Consider the following 25,626-nt stretch of genomic DNA (forward strand, 5'->3'; position numbering starts at 1 on the left):
TATGACAAATAATTGCTTTGTTCCAGTACCTGCAAGAATCTACTAGTTTTGAAATTTCTTTCGATATCACAAAGGAAAAATCGGTTATCGTATTAAAAACTTTTACATTCTTGCAGTGCTGGAACAGGCCAAATTCAATTCCGTTTTAAGCCACACGCCGTCAAAAATGTGATATCACTCTCTTCATATTTTTAAATTATGTCTAACGCCGTCATATCGAGGCCCTTGCCGTCGAGTTTCGCTTATTCTCGTCAGACACAGAAAATATACTTTTAATTTCTTGCGATCGAAATCTATTTTCACATCTGTCATCATGTGTAATAAATAATAAGTCGAGCCCAAAAGCACAAACAAAATAGATGCATATGTATTTTGTTATGCGCTTGGAAAAGGTTTTTTTATGCGCTTGGAAAGGCTTTTTTGACTGGCTAAAGTCGTCGAAGAAGCCAGCCGATGACTAAAGGCAGTCAAAAAAGCCTTATATGTACTCTCACCTTTAACCTTACCCTGGACATCCATTCTTGTTCTATAAAAATGTGAAATGAAAACTTTTATAAAGGAAAGAAATGTCAAATGAAAAATTTTATAAAGGAAATATTTTTCATTTCATATTTTCATAAAACAAGAATCCAGCCCTGCATTGACACACATAAGTGACAGTATGACAAATAATTGCTTTGTTCCAGTACCTGCAAGAATCTACTAGTTTTGAAATTTCTTTCGATATCACAAAGGAAAAATCGGTTATCGTATTAAAAACTTTTACATTCTTGCAGTGCTGGAACAGGCCAAATTCAATTCCGTTTTAAGCCACACGCCGTCAAAAATGTGATATCACTCTCTTCATATTTTTAAATTATGTCTAACGCCGTCATATCGAGGCCCTTGCCGTCTAGTTTCGCTTATTCTCGTCAGACACAGAAAATATATTTTTAATTTCTTGCGATCGAAATCTATTTTCACATCTGTCATCATGTGTAATAAATAATAAGTCGAGCCCAAAAGCACAAACAAAATAGATGCATATGTATTTTGTTATGCGCTTGGAAAAGATTTTTCTTTGGTGAACAATAAACTCAATCGCTCAGACGTTTTTATGTATATCGGATGTGTTGTTGCTTTTTTATTGTCTGAAGTATGAATATGTTAAATTAGCCGTCGCATTGCCAACAAAAACACAAAAAACAAAAACAACGGGAAACGTTATTAAATTCATTGAGTAGTTGAATTGAATTAAAACGCAAAGAATTTTTTTGTGGGTTTAGTGTACAGACGAGTGCTTAATTTTGGATTTACTTAACGAATTGGCTGATCAACTTTCGAGCTGTCCTGCGAAAGCAAGAGGGCTGTGTCGCACTGTCAGTGCGACAGTGTGGGAGGCGATATCATCATTAGGCGGTGCTGCAAATCTCGGTGCTGTACAAAGGGGATCTTGTGACGGATGTAGTTCTTCCGAAATGGGAACTGTCAAATCAAGAGACATATCGTCTGGGGACAATTCAATAGACGACATAAATGTAGCAGCTTGCAGTTCTGGCTTGAAGCAAGATCATAACCAGAGAAAAGGGTTCTGTGGCAATGGCGGCTACTTGCAAAAGAACGACCTGTGCTACGACATTGGGAACAATTCACACTACCAGCCTGTGCGTCAACCCAGTATACGAAGTCGAAGTCAGCAGCCAATGCCAACAACGGAGGAATTGGAAAGAAAATTTACTAAGGTGTTGGTATGTAATATATTCGATATTTCCCAGTTACTTCCGTTCAAACGCACACACACAAACGCTCTCAACACAATGACGATTCTCGCGAGCTGTTATTGAAGTTTATATGGGTTTGAATAATAGGTATTTTAATTCAAAAGCACGCCTCAGCATGTCGACCGAACACGCTTCATATTTTTTTTGATTAAAACCAAACCTAATGCCAATTAATGTTCTGACTCATTTGTTCATCAATTGACTGAGAAATAATACACTTAGCTTAGACAAACCAGTTTCTTGATTGATTGTTGTTGCTGCTAGTGTAAATGTATTCATTCATACGTATTTGAATATAAGCGTACTAACAGATATACCTCCCAATCATGATGTGCAATTCTCGATGAATTTGAACTGCAAAAACAGATGAAAAATGGGTTAGGTGTTCTATTCAATGTTCCGAATGCATGGTGCCTGGAAATAGAAAAAAATAGTTCCAGGTTTTGTCAGGTCGATCGATGGTATTAAATACACACAACACCAAAATTCTTCGAATGAACTTAAGTTTGAGTAAATTTACATTAGAATCGCTAGAATTGATTTCGCCTAATTGACATGGTCACAACTTTTTTAATTACATGTATGAGTATTACGCATTATAATACGAGGGAGCATATAGGTTATTGACACTTGACCATTGAAAAACGACAGAAATCAGAAAAGGTCATTATTGAAAAGCTGCAAAAAATATTCCTAAGTATGTGAGTTTACCCGATTTTTGGGTAGCACGATGTAAATAACGGTGGCAAAAGGTGGATTATTGTAGTTTTCGTTGTGGTAAAACATTGCTCCGGTTAGAACCTTTTCCTTTAATAGTTTTTAAAAAATGTTTGCTGCTAAACTGACTACACAAGTTATTAAATACCAGTTTTCTTTTTTATTTAGGCTTCGATGGATTTACCTCCAGATAAAGCAAAGCTCCTAAAGAATTACGACGATGAAAGAAAATGGGACATAATTTGTGATCAGGCAAGTTTTATTGGGATTAATGTAGTGCGTTACTAAATGAAATATAATATGTTATTTCAGGAGATGGTTCAAGCCAAGGATCCGCCATCTCACTATCTCAACAAGCTCCGAACATATTTGGATCCGAAAGCTTCGCGTAGTCATCGGGTAAGTAGTCACTCTTTAAATATAAAGTTGAATCATTTGTTGACATGGTGGGATATAACATCTTTCCATTTCTCTTTCTAATTGTGATTCTCTATTTCTCCCCATTTCTCTTGCTTTGCTTAATAATTTGCACATGTTTTTCATGGTTTAACAATAAATTGGTATCGTGACAACATTTCGTGGAACCACGATTTTGTTTGTGATTAAAAATATGCCTACTTACAGCTTTATTTTATTTATTTTTTCTGTCAGAAACGAAAAATGGTTGGCGAATCGACGTCTACACAGGTGTTACGCGATTTAGAAATTTCCTTGCGCACCAACCATATAGAGTGGGTGAAAGAATTTCTGGACGATACAAACAAAGGGCTCGATGCCCTTGTTGATTACCTCAGTTTCCGCCTTCAAATGATGCGACAGGAGCAGAGAGTCCATGGCTCGTTTAATGAGTCCGAAGAACATTTGATTTTGAACAATAGTGGTTTGGGTAACAATACTTCCGAGGCAATGGGAGTTATGTCCTTGAGTGGTGCAAGCAATGCGTCAAATTTTGGTGGTGTGAGCAGTGTCAACCTTCTGGAATCATCGAGGTACCAAAATTCGAATACATCCGCTTTAAATGTAATCACAAATAGCATTTTGCGGCCATCGATACTGGACGCTCTTGACAGCCCCAGCATCAAGAGGCGTTCACGCCACATTGCCAAATTAAATATGGGTGCATCAACCGACGACATACACGTCTGTATAATGTGTTTACGTGCAATAATGAATAACAAATACGGATTTAATATGGTTATTCAACACCGCGAAGCAATTAACTGCATAGCGCTTAGCTTGATACATAAGTCGTTGCGCACGAAGGCGTTGGTACTGGAGCTTCTAGCTGCAATTTGTTTGGTCAAGGGAGGACATGAGATTATATTGTCGGCTTTCGACAACTTCAAAAATGTCTGCAACGAAACTCATCGATTTCAAACTCTCATGGAGTACTTTATGAACTATGATGTGTTTAATATTGACTTCATGGTTGCGTGTATGCAATTTATGAATATAGTGGTTCATTCTGTTGAGGACATGAACTATCGAGTACACTTGCAGTACGAATTCACGGCTTTGGGTCTCGACAAGTATCTTGAAAAGCTTCGACTCACCGAATCGGAGGAGCTGAAAGTTCAAATATCGGCCTATTTAGATAATGTTTTTGACGTGGCTGCTTTAATGGAAGATTCCGAAACCAAAACAGCCGCTCTTGAAAGAGTGCAAGAATTGGAAGACCAAATAGAAAGGGAAATTGACAGAAACTCGGAGTTATTGTATAAATTGGCTGAGATGGACACTGAAGTTAGGTTCTTAAAGGCCGAGAGGGAAGACTTGTTGACGACGAAGCTCAAAATCGACGAGGAAGTGACAACGTTGCGACGAATATTAAAACAAAATGAACAGGAACTGAAAAAGCGAGAATCTCTTTTGCAAAGCAAAAACCTTGAGTTGCAAACTTTAACACGGTCACTGCCTCGATCGAGTTCAAACGGGACCAACTCATCCGATAATGATGTTTCTGTCAAAGAATCTTCGGTCGAGTGTCCATCGCCCCCGCTTCCACCTCCTCCCCCACCACAAGAACATATTTCAGCATGCCTGTCCCCACCACCACCACCGCCACCATTACCCCCTGCGCCACCACCTCCACCTCCATTGGGAGCATCGGTGTCACTAAATATGCCTCCACCGCCACCAGTAATTAGCGAATGTGCCTTGTCGCCGCTGCAACAAAATTCCGCTCCAATATTGTTCCAACCTCCTCCACCCCCTGTTGCAGGATTTATGCCAGCTCCAGATGGTGCCATGACCATCAAAAGGAAAGTACCAACAAAATACAAGCTTCCCACATTAAATTGGATAGCTTTGAAACCAAATCAGGTGAGAATAGCATTTTCCTTTAGAATTAATTAGCTTGACGATATTGTGGTTACAGGTCCGGGGAACAATCTTTAATGAGCTGGACGATGAAAAGATATACAAGTTTATTGATTTTAATGAATTTGAAGAACGTTTCAAGATCGGCGTTGGTGGCGGTTTATCTACAGGAAACAGTTCGGAAGTCGACGGAACACTGCAATCGTATCCCAGTAAGAGGTTCAAGAAACCAGACAATATATCTTTGCTGGAACATACAAGATTGAGAAACATAGGTACAACATGCTTAAATAATGCTACCACATAAATTTAATTTTATCTTTAATCTATCGTTATATACAGCGATTTCCCGCCGAAAACTGGACATGCCGATAGATGAGGTAATTTCAGCTATACACAGCTTAGACTTAAAAAAATTGTCGCTCGAAAATGTCGAGCTGCTACAAAAAATGATTCCAACCGACGTAGAAGTAAAAGCCTACAAGGAATACATAATCGAAAGAAAGGACCAAAATCTTCTAACGGATGAAGACAAAATGATGCTTCAGCTTTCCAAGGTCGAACGAATCTCTTCGAAGTTGTCTATAATGAATTATATGGGAAACTTTTTTGATTGTTTGCATTTAATATGTCCGGTAAGTTGCTAGAATATGTACAATGTATTGAAGTAATTTTGAAACTCTATTCGTATTTAGCAAATACAATCCATAACTTCGGCGTCAACTTCCCTCAAACAATCTCGAAAATTCAAGGCAGTCCTTGAAATAGTGTTAGCTTTTGGCAACTATTTGAATAGCAGTAAGAGGGGACCTGCTTATGGGTTCAAGTTGCAATCGTTGGACACATTAATTGATACGAAGTCGACCGATAAGCGTTCGTCATTGCTTCATTACATCGTTGCAACCATACGACAAAAATTTCCTGAGCTACTCAATTTCGAAACGGAATTGTACTGTACTGATAAAGCGGCACAGGTCTCTCTGGAGAACATTATAACTGACGTTCATGATTTAGAAAAAGGGATGGAATTGGTAAAGAAGGAAGCCGATCTGCGTGTGAAAGGAACTCAAACACACATTTTACGAGACTTCCTTAACAACTCCGAAGATAAACTGAAGAAAATTAAAATCGAATTGAAAAATGCCCAGGAATCGTTCAAGGAGTGTGTGGAGTACTTTGGGGAATCGTCACGCAATGCGGATGCGGCTGCATTTTTTTCTTTAATAGTTAGATTCACCCGGGCATTTAAGGTAATTTACAAAGCTCCGATTTATATATATATATGTGTATCTTAAGGTAATAATATAAATGTTTAGGCCTACGATCAAGAAAACGAACAGAGAAGAAGACTGGAACAGGCTGCTGCTGCTGCAGCATCTAAAAAGGAAAGCGAACAGGTCCAAATGAGGAACAAGTGTAACCAGAAGAAACAACAGGTAACTATTTTACGAAGCTTTTCACCAAACGTAGTAGATTGTCTGTTTTCACTTAATCATTTAATCACCATTGTCTCCATAAATACAATTCATTAGAAACTTGGTTGCGTGACTATGGAAAGCGGCTTATTGCATAAAACGCTCATTAATTTGGCCTGACGGATTGATTATTAGTGGGTGTGCATCCGGTTAATTTTATGTAGACTAATTGGAAAAAATCTTTTTGTTGGTGGTGGCAGTGGGACAAATCTAATTGATTGCGGAAAAAGTTATTGGCCTTCGTCTATCACTTTAATTTTCGTCATCTGCTATACAATGATAGCACAATCAAAAATAAACAATCAAGTTATAATTTGATAGAAAAAGAAAAACATATATCCTTTCGCCCTCGTCGATCGAAAGCGTCGAATTTCAACTAAGAAAGATATTTTCTGACATTTGTTATTGTCCAACATCAGTACAGCAAGCGTTCGAAAAAATACAGAAAGGGAGTCGTCCCGGCCACTTTAAAATCAGCATATCAGACTCCATGTAAGTGACTTGTACGTGAGTTGTGTTGAAAGTAATCAATTTATTGTTCTCCAGCTTTTTCTATTATTTCAATTAGTGTAGAAAACATTAACTAGATTGTTTGCCCTTAACATTTCCAAAGTCATGCAACGACTACACAAAAAAGTGCATTAGTAGCTTCGTTTTCTGTTAATCTCTTGTCTTGCTTCGTATAGGTTGTAGACTTTTACTAATCCATGTGCATTTTATTTTCTTCTTTCATTTACACATTCTTTCATGGACATTAAAGCTTCCTGCCGGGATATGTCTCCAGGACGCCGTAATAAACGAACTGAAATGTAAAGCCATTTCAGTTCGGGAAAAGAAGCTTTTACTGCAGGACGAAGTTTACAATGGAGCGCTAGAAGACATCCTACTTGGCCTAAAGAGCGAGCCGTATCGTCGAGCAGATGCGGTTCGTCGCAGCCAGCGCCGGCGTATTGATAATAACCGCCTTTCACGGACTCTCGAAGAGCTTGACGTTTAAAATACACGTTAAAACATTTATACCAGTATCAGCCCAATATTTTTACGTTTTGCCAGACGCATATATTGGACTCCAAATAACCATAGTTGTAAGAATCGAAACTATTTCGATATAAAATTTTTATAAACCTATCGAAGATGCATTTTTATAATAACGACTGCGAACGAGTTGTTGTATTTTACATTCCCACATTAGATTGCAATAACAACCAAAAACGAATATTTCACGAGGCATTGAGCCGTCTTATATAAGCTAACTGCATTTTTATCAAACTCATCTTTTCACACATACGTTGAATCTCCTAGAATACATAGCATATGTTCATTATATTTTGCGAAATGAAAAATATAGCAAAAAATAAAATAAGTATAGTTTTTTATAAGCAATTTTTGTAGGTTTTTTTACACAATTTATATCGAAATTATATTAAACCAAATAAAAAGGAAAATAATAATAGATTTGCATGTGAAACCTTATTAACAACTAATTAATAACATGGGATGACACACTTATTGATTCTATTTTGTTGTATGTGTATTATTTATGTTTACTGTTTAAAACGAATATGTTTATTGTTTTTAAATCTTTTTTTTTAATTACATGTATATACATATATAAGTTTGTTTTAAGTTTTTTTTATTATTCCATAAAGATCAAATATTAAAATTGTCTGCGTAATCAATATTTTTTTTTAAATATTGGTATAAAATTCTACTGAATGTTTTTTTTTTTTCTCAGTCCAGAAAATGGCGCTAACTTGCGAAAAAAAAACTTATTACCGAAATTGCAAGCATTTTAATTTTAAAGATTTTTGTTGGTAACTCATATTATAAGTTAGAGAAAGTCATTACTGGTGATAACTGCTCAGTTCCAGAACCTGCAAGAATCATCTATGTTTGCAATTCTTTGATATCATAAACGGGAAAATCGGTTATGCCTAAGCGGATATGTCCGCTTCTTTTCCAAATTATACAAGTTTCAAATTGAGTTAAATAGCGCGATAGATGATAGAAATACTTAATGTTCTTTTAAAAAATATGACCCATACTCTTTAATCTTTCAATTACATGACAAAACTGTTCGATTCTGTTCAGTGTTATATGTACATGCATAAATATCCTGTTTTTGATCGGACCAAAAGTTTTTTAGACAATGGTTTTGTTTTTTTTTTTTTCATTTCCTTTATATCATACAATTTAATTTAAATTAGCCAACATGGCCATACAACAAAATATAAAAAAACTAAATACATACTATATATTTATGTAAAAAAAAGTTAAATAACAATAGTCTTTCAGACACAACTCCTCTACCAAGCTGAGCAGCCGTTAAGCAGGCGGAGAGGAAAAAGGCAAGAGGCATCAATAGTCGCATCGACACAGATGCTGTGAAAATGAACTTTCAAACTAATTTTGAAATTGAAAATTTTGAATTAAAAATTTATCGATATTTGTAAAAATTGTTGAAAAATGGATATCATAACAACCCACGATTTGGGTCGTATAAGAAAACATATAAAAATCTACTAATTTTTGTCAAAACATCTTAAAATTATCGACATTTCAATGTTCTCAAGCGTTGATAAATCTACCTGTATTCTTCTATCATGCATCAATACATTTCGGAGCTAATTATCACTCGTTTTTGAACGAGCGAATGTAGCACCTATTTAATCCCGCTTCGGCCCGGAACAGGTTAGCAGCCATGGTTACTACACACAAAAATTGGCAGAAAATAGAAAAAAATTGTAGTAAGCTTGTGGTTACCTTTTTATTGTACCATGGGTAATGCGAGAGTAAAAAATGATTGATTATGGTGAGAAAGTGAAAGCACGACGCAACGCAACCATTTTGGTCAGAGCCATACGTTCAACTTGTGTGGTGAAAAATGTCGAAGGCGCATGTCGGATATTAGGTAGGCGTCTCAATCAGACCACACTAATATAAACAAGGTAACTTTATGCAGTCATATGTTTCCAATTGTTTAAGAATTATGGCTTAAATTAACGTTCGTAACTCTGTTGTAGTTTTTGCAATTGTTTGAACACCTATCTCACTAGACAAAATTTATTCTTTTGGTAACTTATATATGAACTCAGTTGTTTTGTCTTTTATCGACGACTCACCGCAATTATTGATCAATAAAAATGTGAGCAAGCAAGCTATTACTATTTGTTAGTTTTTTTTAACATCCAAGCTAAATTCAATGTGTGGCATTGCACTTAGTAATCTGTCGCCTAGAAAATCGTCCGACTCCGTTGTCTGGCAAGACCCAGTCGGCCATTATGCTTCACACATTTTCATCCATTGTGAATTCCTCCTTGTCTTCGTTTTTGTGTGGTTCGGATCGCTTTTGAATTTAGTTGGAATAATTTTACAAACTATACGCATTGCAGTTTTATCATCAAACTTTTCAATTTTTTCGAAGTAGGAGAGAAATCAATGTCAAAAGAAAAAATCTTTAACAATACACAAAATACACCATAATAATGGTATCGATATGTGAGGTTTAGAACAACAATTATCCGTTCCAGCGAGCTAGCTAGCAAAGGCTTCGACTCAATTTGCTCAATTTCTTTCTCAAAAATAAAATATTGGAAAATTGTTCTTTTATTAAATTTCAATCTTGGTCGCTCAGAGTTTGCTTGAATATCTCCCATGGAAAATATCGACAAAATTAACGTTATATAAAAGGGTAAGTTATTGTTTTAAAAATAGAAAATATAGAAAATAGTGCAGAGTATTTGTGCATACAGTCGAATGCCACTTTGTTGTCTGTCTTTGTCGTTAGTGCCATGAATATTGAATATTTTGTGTGTATACACTGGCACTACTGACACTGTTTACATTTGTCGGTCGTCAGCTGTGGAAATTCATGGGACTTGATTCAATTTGGATTTTTATGGGCGTGCTTGGTTGGATTCCCAAGTTATTGCGGAGAAATAATACTTTTTGTCACTTAATTTTTTATTTTGAATTGTAGCGAGTTAGCAGCGCACCTGTCACAGAAGCAGCGTGCACTGAAAGGTAAGAGCGGAGGGAGAGAGACAGTTGAGAAGCTGTCGTCGTTGGTGTTTTTTCAAGAGACTCAAAATTGATAGAAACAACAAAAAAGCTGCTGCAACTGGTGCCTCTGCCGAGGACCAGCCGCCGCGCAAAAAAGGACGACGTTCAGCAGCAGGGGGTGCCACATCATCAGCAGCAGCAGTAACATTGTCTGAAAATTTCACTGGGTCAAATTTGAGTGGCGATCAGGCCAGTTCATTGTTCTCGGGAGACACTGAAACGGCGACAACTTCAAGAGCCGCCGCAGCTGCACAACAAGAGCGAATACGCAATCAAAATAATCGCGAAAAACAGACAAAAGGTGATTCAGCAAATCAAAAAGCAAACAATAACACCAATAACAAAGAAAACCATCAAGCAACGGAGAACAAACAACTTGGACAGCAGCAACACCTCTGCAATACAGTCAACGATACAGAAAAAAAATCGAGGGTAAATATGGATAATGTTGGAATGATCCCTTCCACATCTGCGGCTATTGAAACCGCATCTGGTGTCAGTAACCATGGAAGTGACTCATCGCCTAACATTACCAATTCAACAACAACTAATGGCCACGATTCTAAACATAATGGGTTCACTGCCAGGGATAACAACAACACGACAGAACCTTCCAATACACGCGACGATCAGAACAACCAGAATGAGGCGAACAATACGATCTCTTGGCTCGGAAAATCAAACCAAGAAATCATAAGACTCATTGGACAATATTTACAGGACTTGGGTCTCGAGAAGTCGGTCAACACATTGATGTCTGAATCCGGTTGCTACTTAGAACATCCATCTGCAACTAAGTTTCGCGAACACGTCCTTTCAGGGGAGTGGAGCAAAGCAGATGCAGATTTAAAGGTAAGCCTTTTACTTATTATTGGATCATGTTAGGTTATTCCCATCATACCATCTGGAGGGGGAAACACGACGTGTCTAACAAACTGAATACGCCACACATAAAAATTGTTAAATGGTTTAAAAATTAACAAGAAATGAGAAGGCTAAACATTATGATTCCAAAACGTGTACAATTTTCACCTGAATACGCCGATTCAATGTTTTTTGGGACTCGGTGTTGAGTTAGACATGTATAAGATGTCCAAATTTTTAGACAGTTAATTTAGTATGAAAAATAATAAATAATTGCTATACAGATCTATGCCGAAAAAGCTCCTAAAAGTCTTCTATATACAGAAAACTTCCGTATGTTGCTAATACAAAGAAGACAATTCAGTGACAAATTATAATTTTAAAAAATGGTATGCCAAAAAGGCGAATTTAAGAAATATAAACTTTAGATATTCAATTCTCAACACAACACGACCCTAAAACTGCTCAGTCATATTGCCATACAAAAATATAATCATTTAAGAACTACGATTCATTGTTATTCCATTAGAAAAACGAAATGAGAATGCGTTATAAATATAAACATTTTCAGGAACTGGAACCGCTTATAGACAATGGGAAACCATCAACCATAACTGAAATGAAATTTATATTATTGGAGCAAAAATACCTGGAAAATCTTGACGATGGTTGTCCTTTGGAAGCTTTGCATGTTTTACGAAATGAACTTACGCCGCTACAACATAACATTTCGAGGGTTCATCAGTTGTCCTCATATATGATGTGTTCAAACAATCACGATCTTTACCAGCGTGCCAAATGGGAAGGTAAGGGAATATTATCCCGAGCCCTTGTAATGGAACGCTTACAGACATATTTGCCTCCCTCTGTAATGATGGCTCCTAGGCGTTTGCGATCCTTACTGCAACAGGCAGTTGAGTTACAGACACAAAATTGCATGTTTCATGATATGGCCTGGGAAACTAATCTGCAAAATGTATCTCTGCTAACGGACCACTGCTGCGCCACCGATGGGTTTCCACTCCAAACAATTCAAATATTATCAGATCATTGCGACGAAGTTTGGTTTTGTAAGTTCTCACCTGATGGCTTGAAGTTGGCTACTGGAAGCAAAGATGGTGCGGTTATAATCTGGGATGTCGATCCCTATAAATTGCAATTGAAGCAACGTCGAGTTCTGGACAGTCAAACCCAAATGAGAGTTGCTTTCATCAATTGGAGCCCCGATTCGAAAATGATATTGGTCGGCGGACCTGAAGACTCTACGGAAATATGCATTTTTAATGTCGATGATGGCCGCCTAATGATGAAAATGGATAACATGAACCAAGAAGATAGCCTATCCTGTGGGGCATTCAATCGTGATGGAACCAGGTTCGTCTGTGGTGGACAAAAGGGGCAGTTCTACCTATGTGATCTCAAGGGTACAGTTCTCGATTCATGGGAAGGGGTGCGGATCAACAGCGTAGCGTACAGATCGGACAATAAAACTATATTAGCTGCAGACAACCACTTTCGGATCCGAGGGTTAGTAAATAATTCACATATAATTAAATGAATCTTATATCCTGATTTTCTTTCCTTTTGTGTAGATACAACTTTGAAAATCCTCGGACAGATTTCGATGTATTGAAGGAATCACACCCAATCATGACTTTTTCGGTTAACTCCGCAGATCGTTTAGCACTGCTGAACATTTCAAATCAAGGTCTGCATTTGTGGGACTTGGAGGATAAATGTCTATTGCGTAGTTTTCAAGGTATTCGTCAAAGCAAATTTGCTATACATTCGTGTTTCGGAGGAGTCAATGAAAGCTTCGTAGCCAGCGGAAGCGAAGACAAACATGTTTGCATTTGGCACATAAAAAGAGAAGAACCATTGGCCAAGCTGTCGGGTCACGCAAAAACAGTTAACTGTGTCTCTTGGAATCCCGTTTATCCCTCCCTATTGGCCTCAGCCAGTGACGACTCGACCGTTCGCATTTGGGGTCCCACATCTACACACAACATAAACGCTACACCCGAGAGTGATGATTGCTCTTCGTGTTCATCTTCTTCGTCGTGGAATATGACCTCCTAGAGCATAACAACGGAGATGTCGGACGTCGTTTTAGTGAAAATATCTGGACCCCTTTTGTCATAAGATATTTAATATTTTTGTTTTTAAGTACTCTATCACGCAAATTATAAAATTGCTTCTAGTTAATTGTGATTTAACTAAATTTATTATCGGTAGAGGACCGGTTTACTGATCGCAGTGAAGTTCATTCGGAGACGTGCTGTATCATCCATCACTATTTTCTTTCGAAATCTTTTAATTTTGTAACAACGAATTAGGTGATTTCGTGTTCCATCGCCTCGACACAACCTCGTGAATTGTGTTAATAATTTGTTGTTGCAGAAATTATTCAGCTTTTTAAAAACACTCTTCTTTTTGAGAATGTGCTAAAGAATTATCGAACCTCTACCGTGAAATACTGTCCTATATCTGCCCAGGACAGTGTAATTTAACGAAACGAAACACAGTTTGCAAGACTGCAGGTTCCTTGGGGTAGGGGAGAGAGAGCCCACGTGAAACTGCACCAATAAAGAGGTCTGCCATCATGTGTAAGGGTATACTTGAGATATTTTACACAATTTGCATATATACCATCAATGTGATTCGAGAATATAGAAGTATAAACTTATATAATATAGAAGTAGTTTGATTTGTTAAGTGATCACATAATTTGAAATATTCTAAGCTGGAACAACATAGGTATATAAGACTTATTTTTAAACCAATCGCTAATAACATACACGTTTATTTTAAAAATATAGAATCCATTCTGAAATCAAAAACGGTACACTCGAAAGTACCTGATATGTTTTATTTATTAATGGCGCTTAAATATCTATGGCAAAATACTGTGTCATCAGATATTCCTTAAGAACATATATAGAAATCACAACCACTGTCGATATCACAGGTCGACACCGACTTACTACAATATACACGGAAACTAGTGCACACAAATGATGAGCTGTTACGAAGAATCGATGAAGCGATGCACCAAACTCTGTAGTGTTCTCCCGCCAGAGCATAATCGGCAATAGGAAGAATTTAGAAAAGTTTGCGAGTGCGTAAGCTTTCATCATCAGGTAGCTACTATCCATCACGCTAAGGCCGGTTGGTTTCGATCCCAAAGTAATATTTGCAATTACCATTAGCATTGTGCAAAGCAAAAATTCTGCAAAGAGGAACGACAATTGGGAAACCCATAGTTAATCTGTTTGAAACTTACCGCCGATTTTATAGGCACAACAATTATAGAATCCATGTTCATATGGTGGTGAATCGTTGTTGGCTATTTTCAACTTTCGCTCGTTTTCCCCCCTCCACAAGGTTAGCGATTCGAGCAATAACAATATCAGCGACAACTTCCAAAACAACTGCAACGAAACAGGTAATATAAAATAAGCCGTTATCTACTGACAATCCCAGCTATCTGAATATGCCAATGTTCAGCGATGTACCTTAAAATCTCGGTTATGGAGTGCATGGCGGTAAGATGAGTGGGATAGCAACATGAAGTCAACAATTGTTATGACAGGTTCGAACTCTATATATTTATCTGCGGTTTTGTGACATTGGTCCTGAAAAGTAATTTCTTATTAAACCATAAATGTTCGTGTCTTAGTCAAATGTTTGCAAACGCTGCATATAAGATTAATATATTCTATAAATCCGGTAATATGTTAAGCCACTGTTCGGTATTGACCCCATTGAAAAATTGTAAGTCCAACTGACGAAACAATTCGAATAGGGTCGTTTCAATGGTTTTCTAAATTCAATAATTTTATTGAATACAATTCAATAATTCCAATAAATGCAATGGATTTGTAACGCATAACATTTACAAATATTCAAATGTTCAATATCTCCAGTTCCATATGAGATATCGGAAATATTAATCAAAATAATGAGATTATAAGCTTATCAAAAACGGTCTGTTAAGGCAACGAATTTATTCAATATGAAACTGGTATCACGTTAGCCGGTCCAGTTGGAATCGTCCCCTAAAATTGTGTAGAAGTTTTCAATTTTGATGTGAAACCAACAAATCAATTATATTAGATTTTCATACTTGTACGTGTATTAATTTATTGCATTACTATACTTACACAGTTAATAGTTTTAATTATTTTATCATACTTCTTGTATAGATTGCTTTGTCTCTTCCCGCAATTTATGCAGACATAGCACTCCATTTCCACTTCCTTCATCGAATTTGTCGAATTTGAAGCAAACGTCATACAGCACACGACGAAGAAACAAATACCCAAGACAGAATTGGAAACTACGAGGCCTCTTAGAAATCCGACGCCGTAAAAGTTAGATGCAATGAGTTGAAAACATCAAAAAATTCAGTGTTCTGGAGATCGAAAACAGAGTTGGTCAAAGGATATACGGCGTTTCCACGGCACTATTTTTTTTTTTTGCTTTGAAATTTGACAAGGTAAATTACAAAAAATGCAGAGCAGGGAATGTTAATTTGAAATGAGGTTACCTTTATTTTAACATGTTTTTTTCGGGTAAAGTCATCGGTTGGGGGCTTTATTTAGACAACGGAACAGGAAATAAACATGGGATACAGTGTGGTATGTTAGCAAAATACAACTCTGCTTCAAGACAATTTTTCTTGTGTTGACGTCAGATTAGGTTCTTCGCTCGAACGTTGCCTCTTGACGTAACATGGCCCTGATTCTGTTAATTTCGATTAAACTTGGAGACTAAAAATTAGCAACTTTGAATAAATTTGTTTACCACGAATATTTTTGATTTTTTTAACTTCATATATAAATGGCCCTTTGGGCTAGGTAACTGTGTTAATTTAATATAAATAAAAAATAAATTATGCTGAAAAGTACATAATCGTATATGATGAGTAATTTTTGTTCACTTCTGTTATATGCCTGACCGTCCTATTCAAAACTAATAAACGAATATAAGGATCGTTTACGTTCATGCATAAAACGTTGCAAAATCTTAGGACTGATATATTTTTCATATTGTTATTTATTATATTTTTTATATATAAATATATAGAATAATTCGCTGATAATTTTTGTTATGTATTTAGTTTTTTAGATTAATCTAGTTATAGGATGTTTTTATATTGTTGTATGTTAATATAAGTTTTTGGCCATGTTGGCTTATATATATTGAATTGTATGAATAATAATGAACCACCCTAACAATGTGCCTTATTTCTTGCATTTTGAAAATAGCAATAAGAATAGAATAGATAACTTCGTATTGAATTGGTAAAAGGGTAGCAGTTATATTAAACCTAATCATTGATAAGAACAACATTGATAAGCGCTACTGGTGTTCACATTATCATTAATATTTTTGGCCATTTTACGAAGACATACGTAAATATCAACATTAGTAAATCAATACTTAGTGTTTATGACGGACTGTTTGTCGTTATTTGTCATGTTCATATAAAAGAAAACAACTTTTCTTTCGGACTTCGTACAAGAAAGAATGGACATTTTGTTTAATCTCATCCTTGCTATCCTTTTTCTTTTTGAACTTATTGGAGATTGCTGTGTTTTTGGACTTGAGCATAATAGTTCCAGCATACTTGTTCAAAGTGACGCAGATCCATTTACGGTGGGGAGTTCATACGAAGAGTTCCATGTAGATCACACCTCAGGATATGAAGTCGAAATAGTGGAAAATCCACCTGAGACAAATCTGAACATTCTTTACAACTTTGAGCCAATAATTTCAAAACTTAACCATGATTATAGCTATACGTGCTTACTGGACGAATTTAAAAACACTTTGCTGTGGTGGACTTTTCCCAATGGAACACTTAAAAATAAGAGTTATATGCTTGCATGTATGTTGATTCCATGTTATTCGAATTTACAAACATGTATATAATTGGTGATAATTTTAGCGGCAATTAAATATCTGGATTTATCGCATCAACAAACATTCAGTGATGAGGAATTGTTAAAAAAGATCGGTACATTTGGTGTACCTGATGTACATGTTTCCGTTTTCTCAGCAGCCCATAATAACTTGTCCCACGTTCCATATAACGCATTGACTGTCATGTCCTTAGATCTGAAATTTCTTACACTAAGCGGCAATAACTTTAATGTTATGGTACCCGACTACGGAGGAAACGGTAAGTTTGTTAAACACAACTTGGGTGTAATCGAAACGGCAGCATTTTTAATGGGGTTAATTAACCAACATACTATAGGTTGCCTGATTTCTGTCCAATATGCTTTAAACCCTGTCATCGTTTTCATTATTTCTCTGTTATTCCACTATAGGAAAAGAAACCATTACATGGGCAACATTCCCGATTTTACCTACACTAAAAGAGCTGGATATAAGTAATTGCAAAATTCAACATTTAACGAGAGAATCTTTTCGAAATTTAACCAGCCTGACAAGGCTCTACATGTCCAACAATAAAATCCTAGAATTGCAATCCGATGTATTCCTACACGCCTCGTTGTTGCAGTATTTGGATTTATCTTTTATGAATGTCTTTGATTACACGTCTATTCCAACACAAACACTTAATACCCTTTATAGGCAATTATACGGACTCAAAATACAGCAACTGACATTTAAACATGTGCCTAACCTTAAGTATTTAGATTTTTCACACACGAAGTTATCTAAAAACAGTGCTGTCGCTTTCACCCATCTCGGCAACAGTTTAAAATATCTCAGTCTATGTTACACCGCATTCCCCATGATTGGCAATGCTTTGTTAAGGAATACGGCACTTGTTGCCTTGGACATGTCAGGAAATTCTTTAGCTGCATATAATATAATCGATGATGCATTTGAAGGTGTCTCGGAGACGTTGAGTGTGCTCTTTTTTGAATTATCAAACTTGAAAAATATATCTTGGGTCCGTAACCTTAGTAACCTGCGGATACTAGGATTGGCCAATAATAATATAAATTCAATAACATTTGAAACATTCACTAATTTAACAAACCTAGAAGTGCTCGATCTCAACACAAATCACATAGGCAATTGGTATAGTCGAGTTTTCACTAATAACGAAAAACTTCGTGTCCTTAACCTCAGAGACAATAATATCAATATTATTACTTCAGAAATGCTTAAAGATTTTAGTTTATTAAATTTTTTGAGTCTTGGCGACAATAACTTTGTGTGTGACTGTCTATTAAGGGATTTGGTTGATGTTAGCAATTCAAATAATAGAAACTTGGAATGCGCTCACGAAATAATCCAGGAAGCTCTGGAGTATACATGCGAAAAACTCTCTGAGAACAAAACAGTGGCCGATGTAGTAGCTTCACATACACTGAAAAGATTAAACAACAGAAGAAAAGGCGCATATCCTGTACAAAACATGAATCTGTCAGCAGCTTTTAGAAAACTTCGATTTCACTTCAATATGTCTGGGATGTATCCAAAAACGTGTTCCTCTGTTAATCCTCAAGCAAGCCCGGTAATGATGAATAAGCTTAACGAATCGACAATGTTGAAGTTGCAGCTTTTAGATTATGAAGATGCTCGTTATTGGTGCTTTAACGAAACGGAAAAATTGGGCTTTTTCGATCTGAACTGCCACCAACGGTCTCTTGTCGAAGATATAGTTCATCAACTTGATAACCTCACTTATTACGTTGTTGTGATCGTCGGAACATTACTGGCTGTTACTGTGGTCGGTGTAATCATTTATGTAAAGCGTTGGCACATATACTATTACTATTCTTCCATTAAATCCGCTGCTTTGATGTCAGAGGCTGTAAAAGAGAACGATGAGAGCCTTCGGTCCTCCCACGAAAATGGAGGCGTAAACATGATATACGACATATTTATTAGTTACTGCCAAAGTGATCGCGACTGGGTGCTCACTGAACTAATGCCAAATGTTGAAGATAATGGTGATATTAAGATTTGCCTGCATGAACGGGACTTTCAGGTAATGTATGTTTTTTGATATCGCATTACGCTATAACTAACTCAAGGGCTCAAATTTTAACTTTGCTTTGAGACCTAATGCTTACAATACAACAAAACCTTAATTTATAACTCTTTAAGATCGGCGTTACAATTCTGGATAACATAATATCATGTATGGATAGGTCCCGTTCGTTAATGCTCATAATATCATCTTCATTCCTTCTTAGCCACTGGTGCCAGTTCGAAATGCACTTGGCACAGCGAAGGTAAATTGAGTTAGTAAAATATTTATTTTTGCATAATTTTATTGCCATTTCCAGGATGTTTGATGTGTGTAGAGATTGTTTGATTCTTGTCTTTTTGGAAGAAATACCAAGACATAAAAGACCGAAAAATTTGCAGTACCTAATGGATGTAAAGACATATATAAAGTGGCCAGGAGGTAAAAATAATAACAAATCCCGCCCAGAAGAATGCAGAATTTTCTGGAAGCGGTTAAAACGTTCAATGCAAAGAATTGCTTCTGATGGTGTTCAATAATGGAATTCGGTAAACAAGTAATACGATGCGATAACTTTCTAGTATATCTATGTGTTGTACTTAAATAAATGCGTGTCCATATACACCATCTTACCAAAATATGTACTGTTGCATAACCGTATTTCCAAAATTCACAAGGTCCTTATATCCATTAAATAAATGTGTTACGTAAGTTACACACCGTCTTGCAGCAAAACAGTTTGAAATAAATAAATTCAGTTTTCACACAAATAAAAAAGCAAAAATACGGAGGGTTAAAGGTACAAATGTTCAACTTTAGTAAAGCCATGCCGGACTTCATATATTTATATTGTACAATGGCTAAAATAGTGCAACCACACATTTATTTAAGTATAGCCTTAGTATTTTTAAAAATAAAAATAATATAAAAGAGTGCGAGTAAATCCCAATATTTCGTTATATCTTTAAATGTTTATATGCACAGCAATATATTTTTAGGAAGAATGTACCTGATGTCCTCTCAATTCTTATTCGAGAAAAACTTAATAGTCAAAGTAAATAATATTCAATTTTACGGAAATACTTGTTTTTATATTGTGTTGTGACTATGTTAGTGCAGACCAGCATTCATTTAAGTATAAGTATAATATAAAAACTAGTTTATTTTAATTCCAGCAATATTATTATCCAGAATGTACCTGATATCTTCATAAATCTTATGCGAGAAAATCTTATTGCACATAGATTTAAACTTTTATGTTTATTTGTAGTTGAAAATGATGTTATAAATAAATTGGCAATAGCAATTTATAACGTAGACTGACTCCAAAAATGCCTAGTTGCACCTTAAAACGTTCACGTGGAAGAACATTACGAATTTTGAGATGTTAGAAAATGTCTGATAAGTTCGTGGATAAAAAACAAATGTGTAGGCCAAAACAATCACAGAAGAAATGACTACTACTGAAACTACTGACTACTGTTAAAACAGTAACCTTCTTTTGAAAGCTTTGCACACCAGCTTATTTTTATTGTGTTCCCGTACATTTTAAGTGTTAAAACTAGTAAAATAGCTGATGACTTATACCAGAAATATTTATAACCTTTAGACATGTAAAACACTGCCAGGATATTCAGCCTCAATAAATCCTCCACCATTATAATTCTTCCAAAGTAATCCATAGCAGGTGAGTTCGATATATACCTTATAGGCCAAACACAGTCATTACTTTGCCTTATTTTCTACCTTTGGAAATGTCATACGATAAAAGAATGTGTTGGCTCTATTCAAGATACAATCATATGATCAAATTTGAAAACCATTACTCTATAGCTGGTGTCTTGCAAATTCAAGTAAATATGACTATGGACGGTATAATAAAATGTATTGTGATTTGTCAATTCTCACGGTTAGATGTGAGAATATATAGAATGATTTTTTTCTGTCGTGGGAAATCGACTGGATTTTCCCAAAAACACAAAGGAGTTTTAGATTGACTTAGTTCAATTTCGGCCCAAAGTTTCACTAGATCACCCTTTGTTCTTTTAAGAAAGAAAGCTGATAGTTATACAGAAAAAAAATCCATTATTTGTTTCTGTTAGAAACCATTAGTAGAGCAATATGATGTGTTCAGTAATATTTACCCGGCGTGTTCTTTTTAAATAGTACGAACATGAACCTGGTCCAAACTTATCTTAAAACGCCTAATTAAAACAGATCGAAAGAGCAAAATCTTACTGGTCATTTGTTTCCCAGTGACACACAATATAAGATAACATCGAATTGTTCATGGTAGAAGAATATAGGTAGATGCATTAACGCATAGGAACATTGATATGTCAACATTTTAAAAATGTTTTGTCAAAAATAAGTAGTTTGTATGTGTTTTCTTATATGGCGCAAATAGGAGGTTGACATAATATGTATTTTTCAACAATTTTTACAAACTTCAATAATTTTTCATTTAACATTTTCAATTTCAAAATCAGTTTGACAGCTCTTTGTCCCAGCAGCTGTGTCGATGCGACTACCTTTTATTTTATTCTTCTACCATGGAATTGTTTCAAAATATTTAGTGTTCAGACAGGGTTATACTTTACTATTTTTGTAAGTTTTACAATTTTTTAATACTTTAGCAAAGCAATTGCCAATTTTTTCGTCACCTGTCAGATATTTTCTTCGGCGATCTGGAGAGACCTACTTTCTTCGAGTGCAACACTGCCTTTACACGGTGACATTTTTTAACCATGCCATTTTTTTTTGTTGGTAAAAGGTGTAGAGAGACAAGGATAGAAGAAAAAATGGCACGATAAGCCACCGCACAGGGTTACATGCCATTTTCTTTGCATTTCTCTTTTTGCTTCTTCCGAATTTTTTATGATTTTGACATTTCATATCGTTTCTCTATTGTAATTTTTGATGCGTTTCTTTTTTTGTGATGTTATGTTTTTAGTGATTGAATTGTATAGTGAATTATATGAAAATTAATTGGAAGTATTAAAAAGTAAAAAAAGAAAGTTAAAATAAAAGTTAATAATGCAATATTTAACACCTCTATAACTTTTTCCATCATTTCTTCTTTAGATTCACACATTTAATTTTAAATCACTTCTTTATAAATATCTGTTACAAACAATTAGCTCTATACGAAATACTGAATAAAATAAAATGTCAGAAAAAATGCCAAGTACTATTATCGTAAAATGCCACCGTGTAAAGGCGCGAAGATTTACGCAGAAATTTTAAAAGATAATTGATAAAAATGCCAGCTAAAAATTGCACCGTGTAAAGGCAGTGCAAATCAGAAAGAAATTCAACTTTTCACTCGTTATTCCCAACAACAAATCTTCGAGTGGAAAGGAGAAAGAAATAAAACTATGTCTTATTCTTTGTTAATTCCACCCCTTTTCGATCTATTGTTTTGATTTTCATCTTCATTACACATTCCGCTTTGGCATCATTTTCTCTTCGTATCGTTTTCGATTTATTTCTTTTAAGAGGGAGAACAGACAAAATTGCCTGGAATAAACAAACGAGACAGGACGCTATAAAAATGTCTACTCCCAGAAAAAATAAAAATTATAATTGCTACACATCGCCCTATTCAAAGCCCATTCAACAGTATGCATCCCAAAACGACGAATACATATCATTGGAAATGGGAGGGCGATGTCAAGAAGGTAGAGATGTCACAAACAGTGGAATTTATGGAAAGAAACCTAACCAACGACGAGCGAATTACTCAAGTGGGCACTACCAGAACAACAATTTAAAGAGTGGGAGTGGGCAAAAGTCGTGGTTCACCCCAAGAAAAAATGCAGAAATTGGTAACTCCCAGGTACGTATATGATCATAACTATATGGAAAACGAATATTTATTTATCTAGTTTTAAACAGAGCCACACTTCGTCCATTTCTTTATACCTACATCCATCAATGACGGAAGACCCTTGGTCAGATTTATTGGCACGTCTAGAATGTCTTAATAAAAGTGAAATTACCTTAAAATCTCAGACGAAAGTGGAGGAGACAGTTGATGAAGGAGATAAAGATGAGCTGATTGTTCAATAGCAATAAATATGGGGTGGAACAATATCTTAGGATGTATATCCTAACAAGACCCTTATATTAAGTTACATATTTTTAGAAATACAACTAGATATTATGAATATAAGCACATTATTGTGTTAACTATATAAAAATTCTATTTTTAGTAATTTGAACAAGAGCAACACATGAAAAATATTGTCACCAATGAATGAAAAAGAAAAAAAATAGAAAATTGCCTTATTATATTTTGCAGGTTCAGTAAGGCCGATGGCCTATTCTATCTAATTTAAAAGATTTGCAGTTCTTCGCATATGGAAGTAGTGGAAAGTAGTAGGCAATAAAAAAAGATGATCATAGATGTACTCTGGGCCAGTTTACGCCTTTTGGAAATACAATCAAATGAAACTGCAACACATGAAAAATATTGTAAACTTTTCATTTAATCATCAATGAATGAAACAGAAGAAATATATAAAATTGCATTGCTATGTTCCACAGCTTTAGAACGGTCGATGCTCTATTTTATCTAATTACAAAGAGTTCCAGTTCTTCACATATGGAAGTAGTGGAAACAGTTGGCAATAAAAATAAAGATGATCATAGAAGTACTCTGGGCAAGTTTACGCCTTTTAAAAATACAATCCAATGTTATAAATGGGAGTCTATCATTTTGTTGACACAAAATTCTATATTAAACAATTTGAATAAATGCAACATCACAACTTATGTATGAAATGACGAATTATTAAATGATATTGTTTTGTTTTTTTTTCCACAGCTTTAGTAAGGCCGATGACAGAGTACCGTAGCATTGAAAAATGAAGTGCTCTTTAATATTACAATTTCCTGTGTTGGTGTCTCCTTAGATATGCTTCCCAGTCTTTACTTAAACGGTTGTATATATGCATTGCAGCACGAGCATCTTCGACAGAGTTGTGTTCACCAGTCTGTATTTCTTGTCCCAAAATTGCTTGGCTCAGCCGTTTAAGGCTTGGTGTCCGACCATTTGCAACTAAGCGACATAACGGCTTGTACCTAGCAGTGTCCCGAATATTCGAAAATGGATGTTTAATGTGCAAAACTGACAAATCATTTCGGATCGCATGGCCAACAAGTATTTTACCTAAATACAGAATTTGTTATTAGATCGTGATCGTATACAAGAAATAACATTTACAGCATACCTTGCAAAATTTTTACCACTTCATTCTGCACATCCTTAAACTCTTCCCCGTTCTCTATATCATGAGGTCGAATGCCAGAAATACTTGTTCTATAGTCAGTCACGGCTTCCTGTGGCTTTACGAATTTGTCAATTATAATTTCACCGTTTTTATTGACAATTGAGACCCTGGCAAGCATATCTTCTTGACCGTTGAAACCAACTCCAACCATTTCGCAGTCCATAGCTACATATTTATTCCATTGATTTGTTTTTCTCTTTTGCCGTAGACGTGCCGACTTACTGAGACCAGCTGGTGGCTGGACTTTTTCGTCGTCCTCATTTTTTCCTCCACACACATCCTGTTCACTGCCGCTTGCAGACGTAGTCCGGATTTGTCGCATCGCCTCCCAATTTGAGCCAGCTGCACTTCGACTAACATTTACGTTCTGTACGTTGTTATTCTGTACTTGGAGCCTTTCCATGGACGTATGCAGGGGCTTCGTTTGTTCCTCTTTTTTATCGTCTAAACTTACATTTTCCGACTCAGAAGACATTTTCTTTCTATTTCTTCTCTTTTTTCGTTTGGGAACAACCTGATCCTGACAACCTGACATGCTTAATTTGTTATTATTCCTGTTTTTCAGGGTACGTTTCAGTTGATGTTGATTGGAGGTGGCACGGTTCGTCGTGTTTCTTTCTGCAAAACGAGAAAGCGCGTGTCACCCAACGAAACAAATATGATGGCAAACAGGTAATGCCCGATGAAAAATAAACCGAAAGCAAAATCCCCGAGAAGTCCGTTGTTTACGAATGAGTGTAATGCATGATTTCGAGAACTCTGTTGTTTAAATGAACCGAGGAACTAGTTGTCAGTTCCTTAAAACACGAAAGGCGAGTCTTTTTTTCTAAATTGAGGTATACAAAGCGAAGTGATGACATAGATAATTATTGAGCATAATGTCATGTCATATGACAAAACATAAGGCTTTAGCGCAGCCTCAACTATCTCAACTATGAAATCACAGCAATTACCATCTGTATCATGATAGAAGAATATGGGTAGTCGCATCGACACAGCTGCTGAGATAATATACACTCTCAACCCGTTTTTGGAGTTGAAAATGTTGAATGAAAAATAATTGGAATTGGTAAAAATTGTTAAAAAAAATGTTCATAAGAACAGCCTTGAATTTGCGTCGTATAAAAACATATAACATTTAAAAAATTTTGGCATATCAAATTTCCCAAGCGTTG

At 35.8% G+C, this 25,626-nt stretch overlaps 6 protein-coding genes across 11 annotated transcripts; 4 read left to right on the forward strand and 2 right to left on the reverse strand.

Annotated features, from left to right (window-relative positions):
- Nucleotides 1–865: 865 nt before the first annotated feature.
- Nucleotides 866–7,726, forward strand: LOC101900825 (formin-like protein). Of its 3 annotated transcripts, none has more exons than XM_020040125.2 (9): nucleotides 866–1,727; nucleotides 2,646–2,729; nucleotides 2,790–2,876; nucleotides 3,102–4,799; nucleotides 4,855–5,071; nucleotides 5,139–5,431; nucleotides 5,492–6,046; nucleotides 6,113–6,232; nucleotides 6,329–6,698. In XM_020040125.2, exons 1-9 carry the CDS (start codon nucleotides 1,458–1,460, stop codon nucleotides 6,389–6,391), a joined length of 3,387 nt encoding a protein of 1,128 aa, XP_019895684.2. In that variant the 5' UTR covers nucleotides 866–1,457; the 3' UTR covers nucleotides 6,392–6,698. The 3 variants fall into 3 exon arrangements, with proteins under 3 accessions (XP_019895684.2, XP_019895683.2, XP_011296424.2); XM_020040124.2 differs by lacking the exon at nucleotides 6,329–6,698 and adding an exon at nucleotides 7,032–7,726 and having other exon boundaries at nucleotides 871–1,727; XM_011298122.3 differs by lacking the exon at nucleotides 6,329–6,698 and adding an exon at nucleotides 7,032–7,726 and having other exon boundaries at nucleotides 872–1,727; nucleotides 3,129–4,799.
- Nucleotides 7,727–9,629: 1,903 nt separating this feature from the next.
- Nucleotides 9,630–14,037, forward strand: LOC131803129 (WD repeat-containing protein 26 homolog). Its single transcript, XM_059124182.1, has 4 exons — nucleotides 9,630–9,962; nucleotides 10,251–11,185; nucleotides 11,769–12,724; nucleotides 12,790–14,037. The coding sequence occupies exons 2-4, from the start codon at nucleotides 10,772–10,774 to the stop codon at nucleotides 13,274–13,276; spliced, it is 1,857 nt and encodes a 618-aa protein (XP_058980165.1). The 5' UTR covers nucleotides 9,630–9,962; nucleotides 10,251–10,771; the 3' UTR covers nucleotides 13,277–14,037.
- Nucleotides 14,023–15,544, reverse strand: LOC131803130 (protein ARV1-like). 2 transcript variants are annotated; one of them, XM_059124183.1, is made up of 4 exons: nucleotides 15,361–15,544; nucleotides 14,713–14,832; nucleotides 14,481–14,628; nucleotides 14,023–14,426 (listed from the first exon to the last, which is right to left on the reverse strand). In XM_059124183.1, the coding sequence occupies exons 1-4, from the start codon at nucleotides 15,490–15,492 to the stop codon at nucleotides 14,083–14,085; spliced, it is 744 nt and encodes a 247-aa protein (XP_058980166.1). In that variant the 5' UTR covers nucleotides 15,493–15,544; the 3' UTR covers nucleotides 14,023–14,082. The 2 variants fall into 2 exon arrangements, with proteins under 2 accessions (XP_058980166.1, XP_058980168.1); XM_059124185.1 differs by lacking the exon at nucleotides 14,713–14,832 and having other exon boundaries at nucleotides 15,361–15,543.
- A 1,041-nt stretch (nucleotides 15,545–16,585) lies between these two features.
- On the forward strand, nucleotides 16,586–20,231 carry LOC131803127 (toll-like receptor 13). Of its 3 annotated transcripts, none has more exons than XM_059124170.1 (6): nucleotides 16,586–17,090; nucleotides 17,151–17,384; nucleotides 17,536–19,175; nucleotides 19,295–19,422; nucleotides 19,477–19,705; nucleotides 20,142–20,231. In XM_059124170.1, exons 1-5 carry the CDS (start codon nucleotides 16,730–16,732, stop codon nucleotides 19,694–19,696), a joined length of 2,583 nt encoding a protein of 860 aa, XP_058980153.1. In that variant the 5' UTR covers nucleotides 16,586–16,729; the 3' UTR covers nucleotides 19,697–19,705; nucleotides 20,142–20,231. The 3 variants fall into 3 exon arrangements, with proteins under 3 accessions (XP_058980153.1, XP_058980155.1, XP_058980152.1); XM_059124172.1 differs by having other exon boundaries at nucleotides 20,156–20,231; XM_059124169.1 differs by having other exon boundaries at nucleotides 16,587–17,090; nucleotides 19,477–20,231.
- A 2,336-nt stretch (nucleotides 20,232–22,567) lies between these two features.
- LOC101900011 (uncharacterized) lies at nucleotides 22,568–23,960 on the forward strand. Its single transcript, XM_005177182.4, has 2 exons — nucleotides 22,568–22,995; nucleotides 23,055–23,960. Exons 1-2 carry the CDS (start codon nucleotides 22,711–22,713, stop codon nucleotides 23,226–23,228), a joined length of 459 nt encoding a protein of 152 aa, XP_005177239.2. The 5' UTR covers nucleotides 22,568–22,710; the 3' UTR covers nucleotides 23,229–23,960.
- LOC101899843 (RNA exonuclease 4) lies at nucleotides 23,856–25,166 on the reverse strand. The gene is made up of 2 exons (XM_005177181.4): nucleotides 24,392–25,166; nucleotides 23,856–24,330 (listed from the first exon to the last, which is right to left on the reverse strand). The coding sequence occupies exons 1-2, from the start codon at nucleotides 24,984–24,986 to the stop codon at nucleotides 24,044–24,046; spliced, it is 882 nt and encodes a 293-aa protein (XP_005177238.2). The 5' UTR covers nucleotides 24,987–25,166; the 3' UTR covers nucleotides 23,856–24,043.
- Nucleotides 25,167–25,626: the final 460 nt, after the last annotated feature.

Source organism: Musca domestica, unplaced genomic scaffold (assembly GCF_030504385.1).
Source record: "Musca domestica strain aabys unplaced genomic scaffold, Musca_domestica.polishedcontigs.V.1.1 27, whole genome shotgun sequence".
Classification (NCBI taxonomy): domain Eukaryota; kingdom Metazoa; phylum Arthropoda; class Insecta; order Diptera; family Muscidae; genus Musca; species Musca domestica.

Bases quoted from the DNA above. Each gene is read 5' to 3' on its own strand.
- LOC101900011 (XM_005177182.4), top strand. From the start codon at position 22,711: ATGTCTACTCCCAGAAAAAATAAAAATTATAATTGCTACACATCGCCC. The intron at 22,996-23,054 runs GTACGTATATGA...AGTTTTAAACAG, and splicing joins CAGAAATTGGTAACTCCCAG to AGCCACACTTCGTCCATTTC.
- LOC131803130 (XM_059124183.1), bottom strand. From the start codon at position 15,492: ATGACGTTTGCTTCAAATTCGACAAATTCGATGAAGGAAGTGGAAATG. The intron at 14,629-14,712 runs GTACATCGCTGA...GTTTCGTTGCAG, and splicing joins TCCATAACCGAGATTTTAAG to TTGTTTTGGAAGTTGTCGCT. The intron at 14,427-14,480 runs GTAAGTTTCAAA...TCCTCTTTGCAG, and splicing joins TTGTGCCTATAAAATCGGCG to AATTTTTGCTTTGCACAATG.
- LOC131803127 (XM_059124170.1), top strand. From the start codon at position 16,730: ATGGACATTTTGTTTAATCTCATCCTTGCTATCCTTTTTCTTTTTGAA. The intron at 17,091-17,150 runs GTATGTTGATTC...TGATAATTTTAG, and splicing joins TAAGAGTTATATGCTTGCAT to CGGCAATTAAATATCTGGAT. The intron at 19,176-19,294 runs GTAATGTATGTT...TAACTCTTTAAG, and splicing joins TGCATGAACGGGACTTTCAG to ATCGGCGTTACAATTCTGGA.
- LOC101899843 (XM_005177181.4), bottom strand. From the start codon at position 24,986: ATGTCAGGTTGTCAGGATCAGGTTGTTCCCAAACGAAAAAAGAGAAGA. The intron at 24,331-24,391 runs GTATGCTGTAAA...TTCTGTATTTAG, and splicing joins AGTGGTAAAAATTTTGCAAG to GTAAAATACTTGTTGGCCAT.
- LOC101900825 (XM_020040124.2), top strand. From the start codon at position 1,458: ATGGGAACTGTCAAATCAAGAGACATATCGTCTGGGGACAATTCAATA. The intron at 1,728-2,645 runs GTATGTAATATA...TTTTTTATTTAG, and splicing joins GAAAATTTACTAAGGTGTTG to GCTTCGATGGATTTACCTCC. The intron at 6,047-6,112 runs GTAATTTACAAA...ATAAATGTTTAG, and splicing joins GATTCACCCGGGCATTTAAG to GCCTACGATCAAGAAAACGA.
- LOC131803129 (XM_059124182.1), top strand. From the start codon at position 10,772: ATGGATAATGTTGGAATGATCCCTTCCACATCTGCGGCTATTGAAACC. The intron at 11,186-11,768 runs GTAAGCCTTTTA...AAACATTTTCAG, and splicing joins AAGCAGATGCAGATTTAAAG to GAACTGGAACCGCTTATAGA. The intron at 12,725-12,789 runs GTTAGTAAATAA...CCTTTTGTGTAG, and splicing joins AACCACTTTCGGATCCGAGG to ATACAACTTTGAAAATCCTC.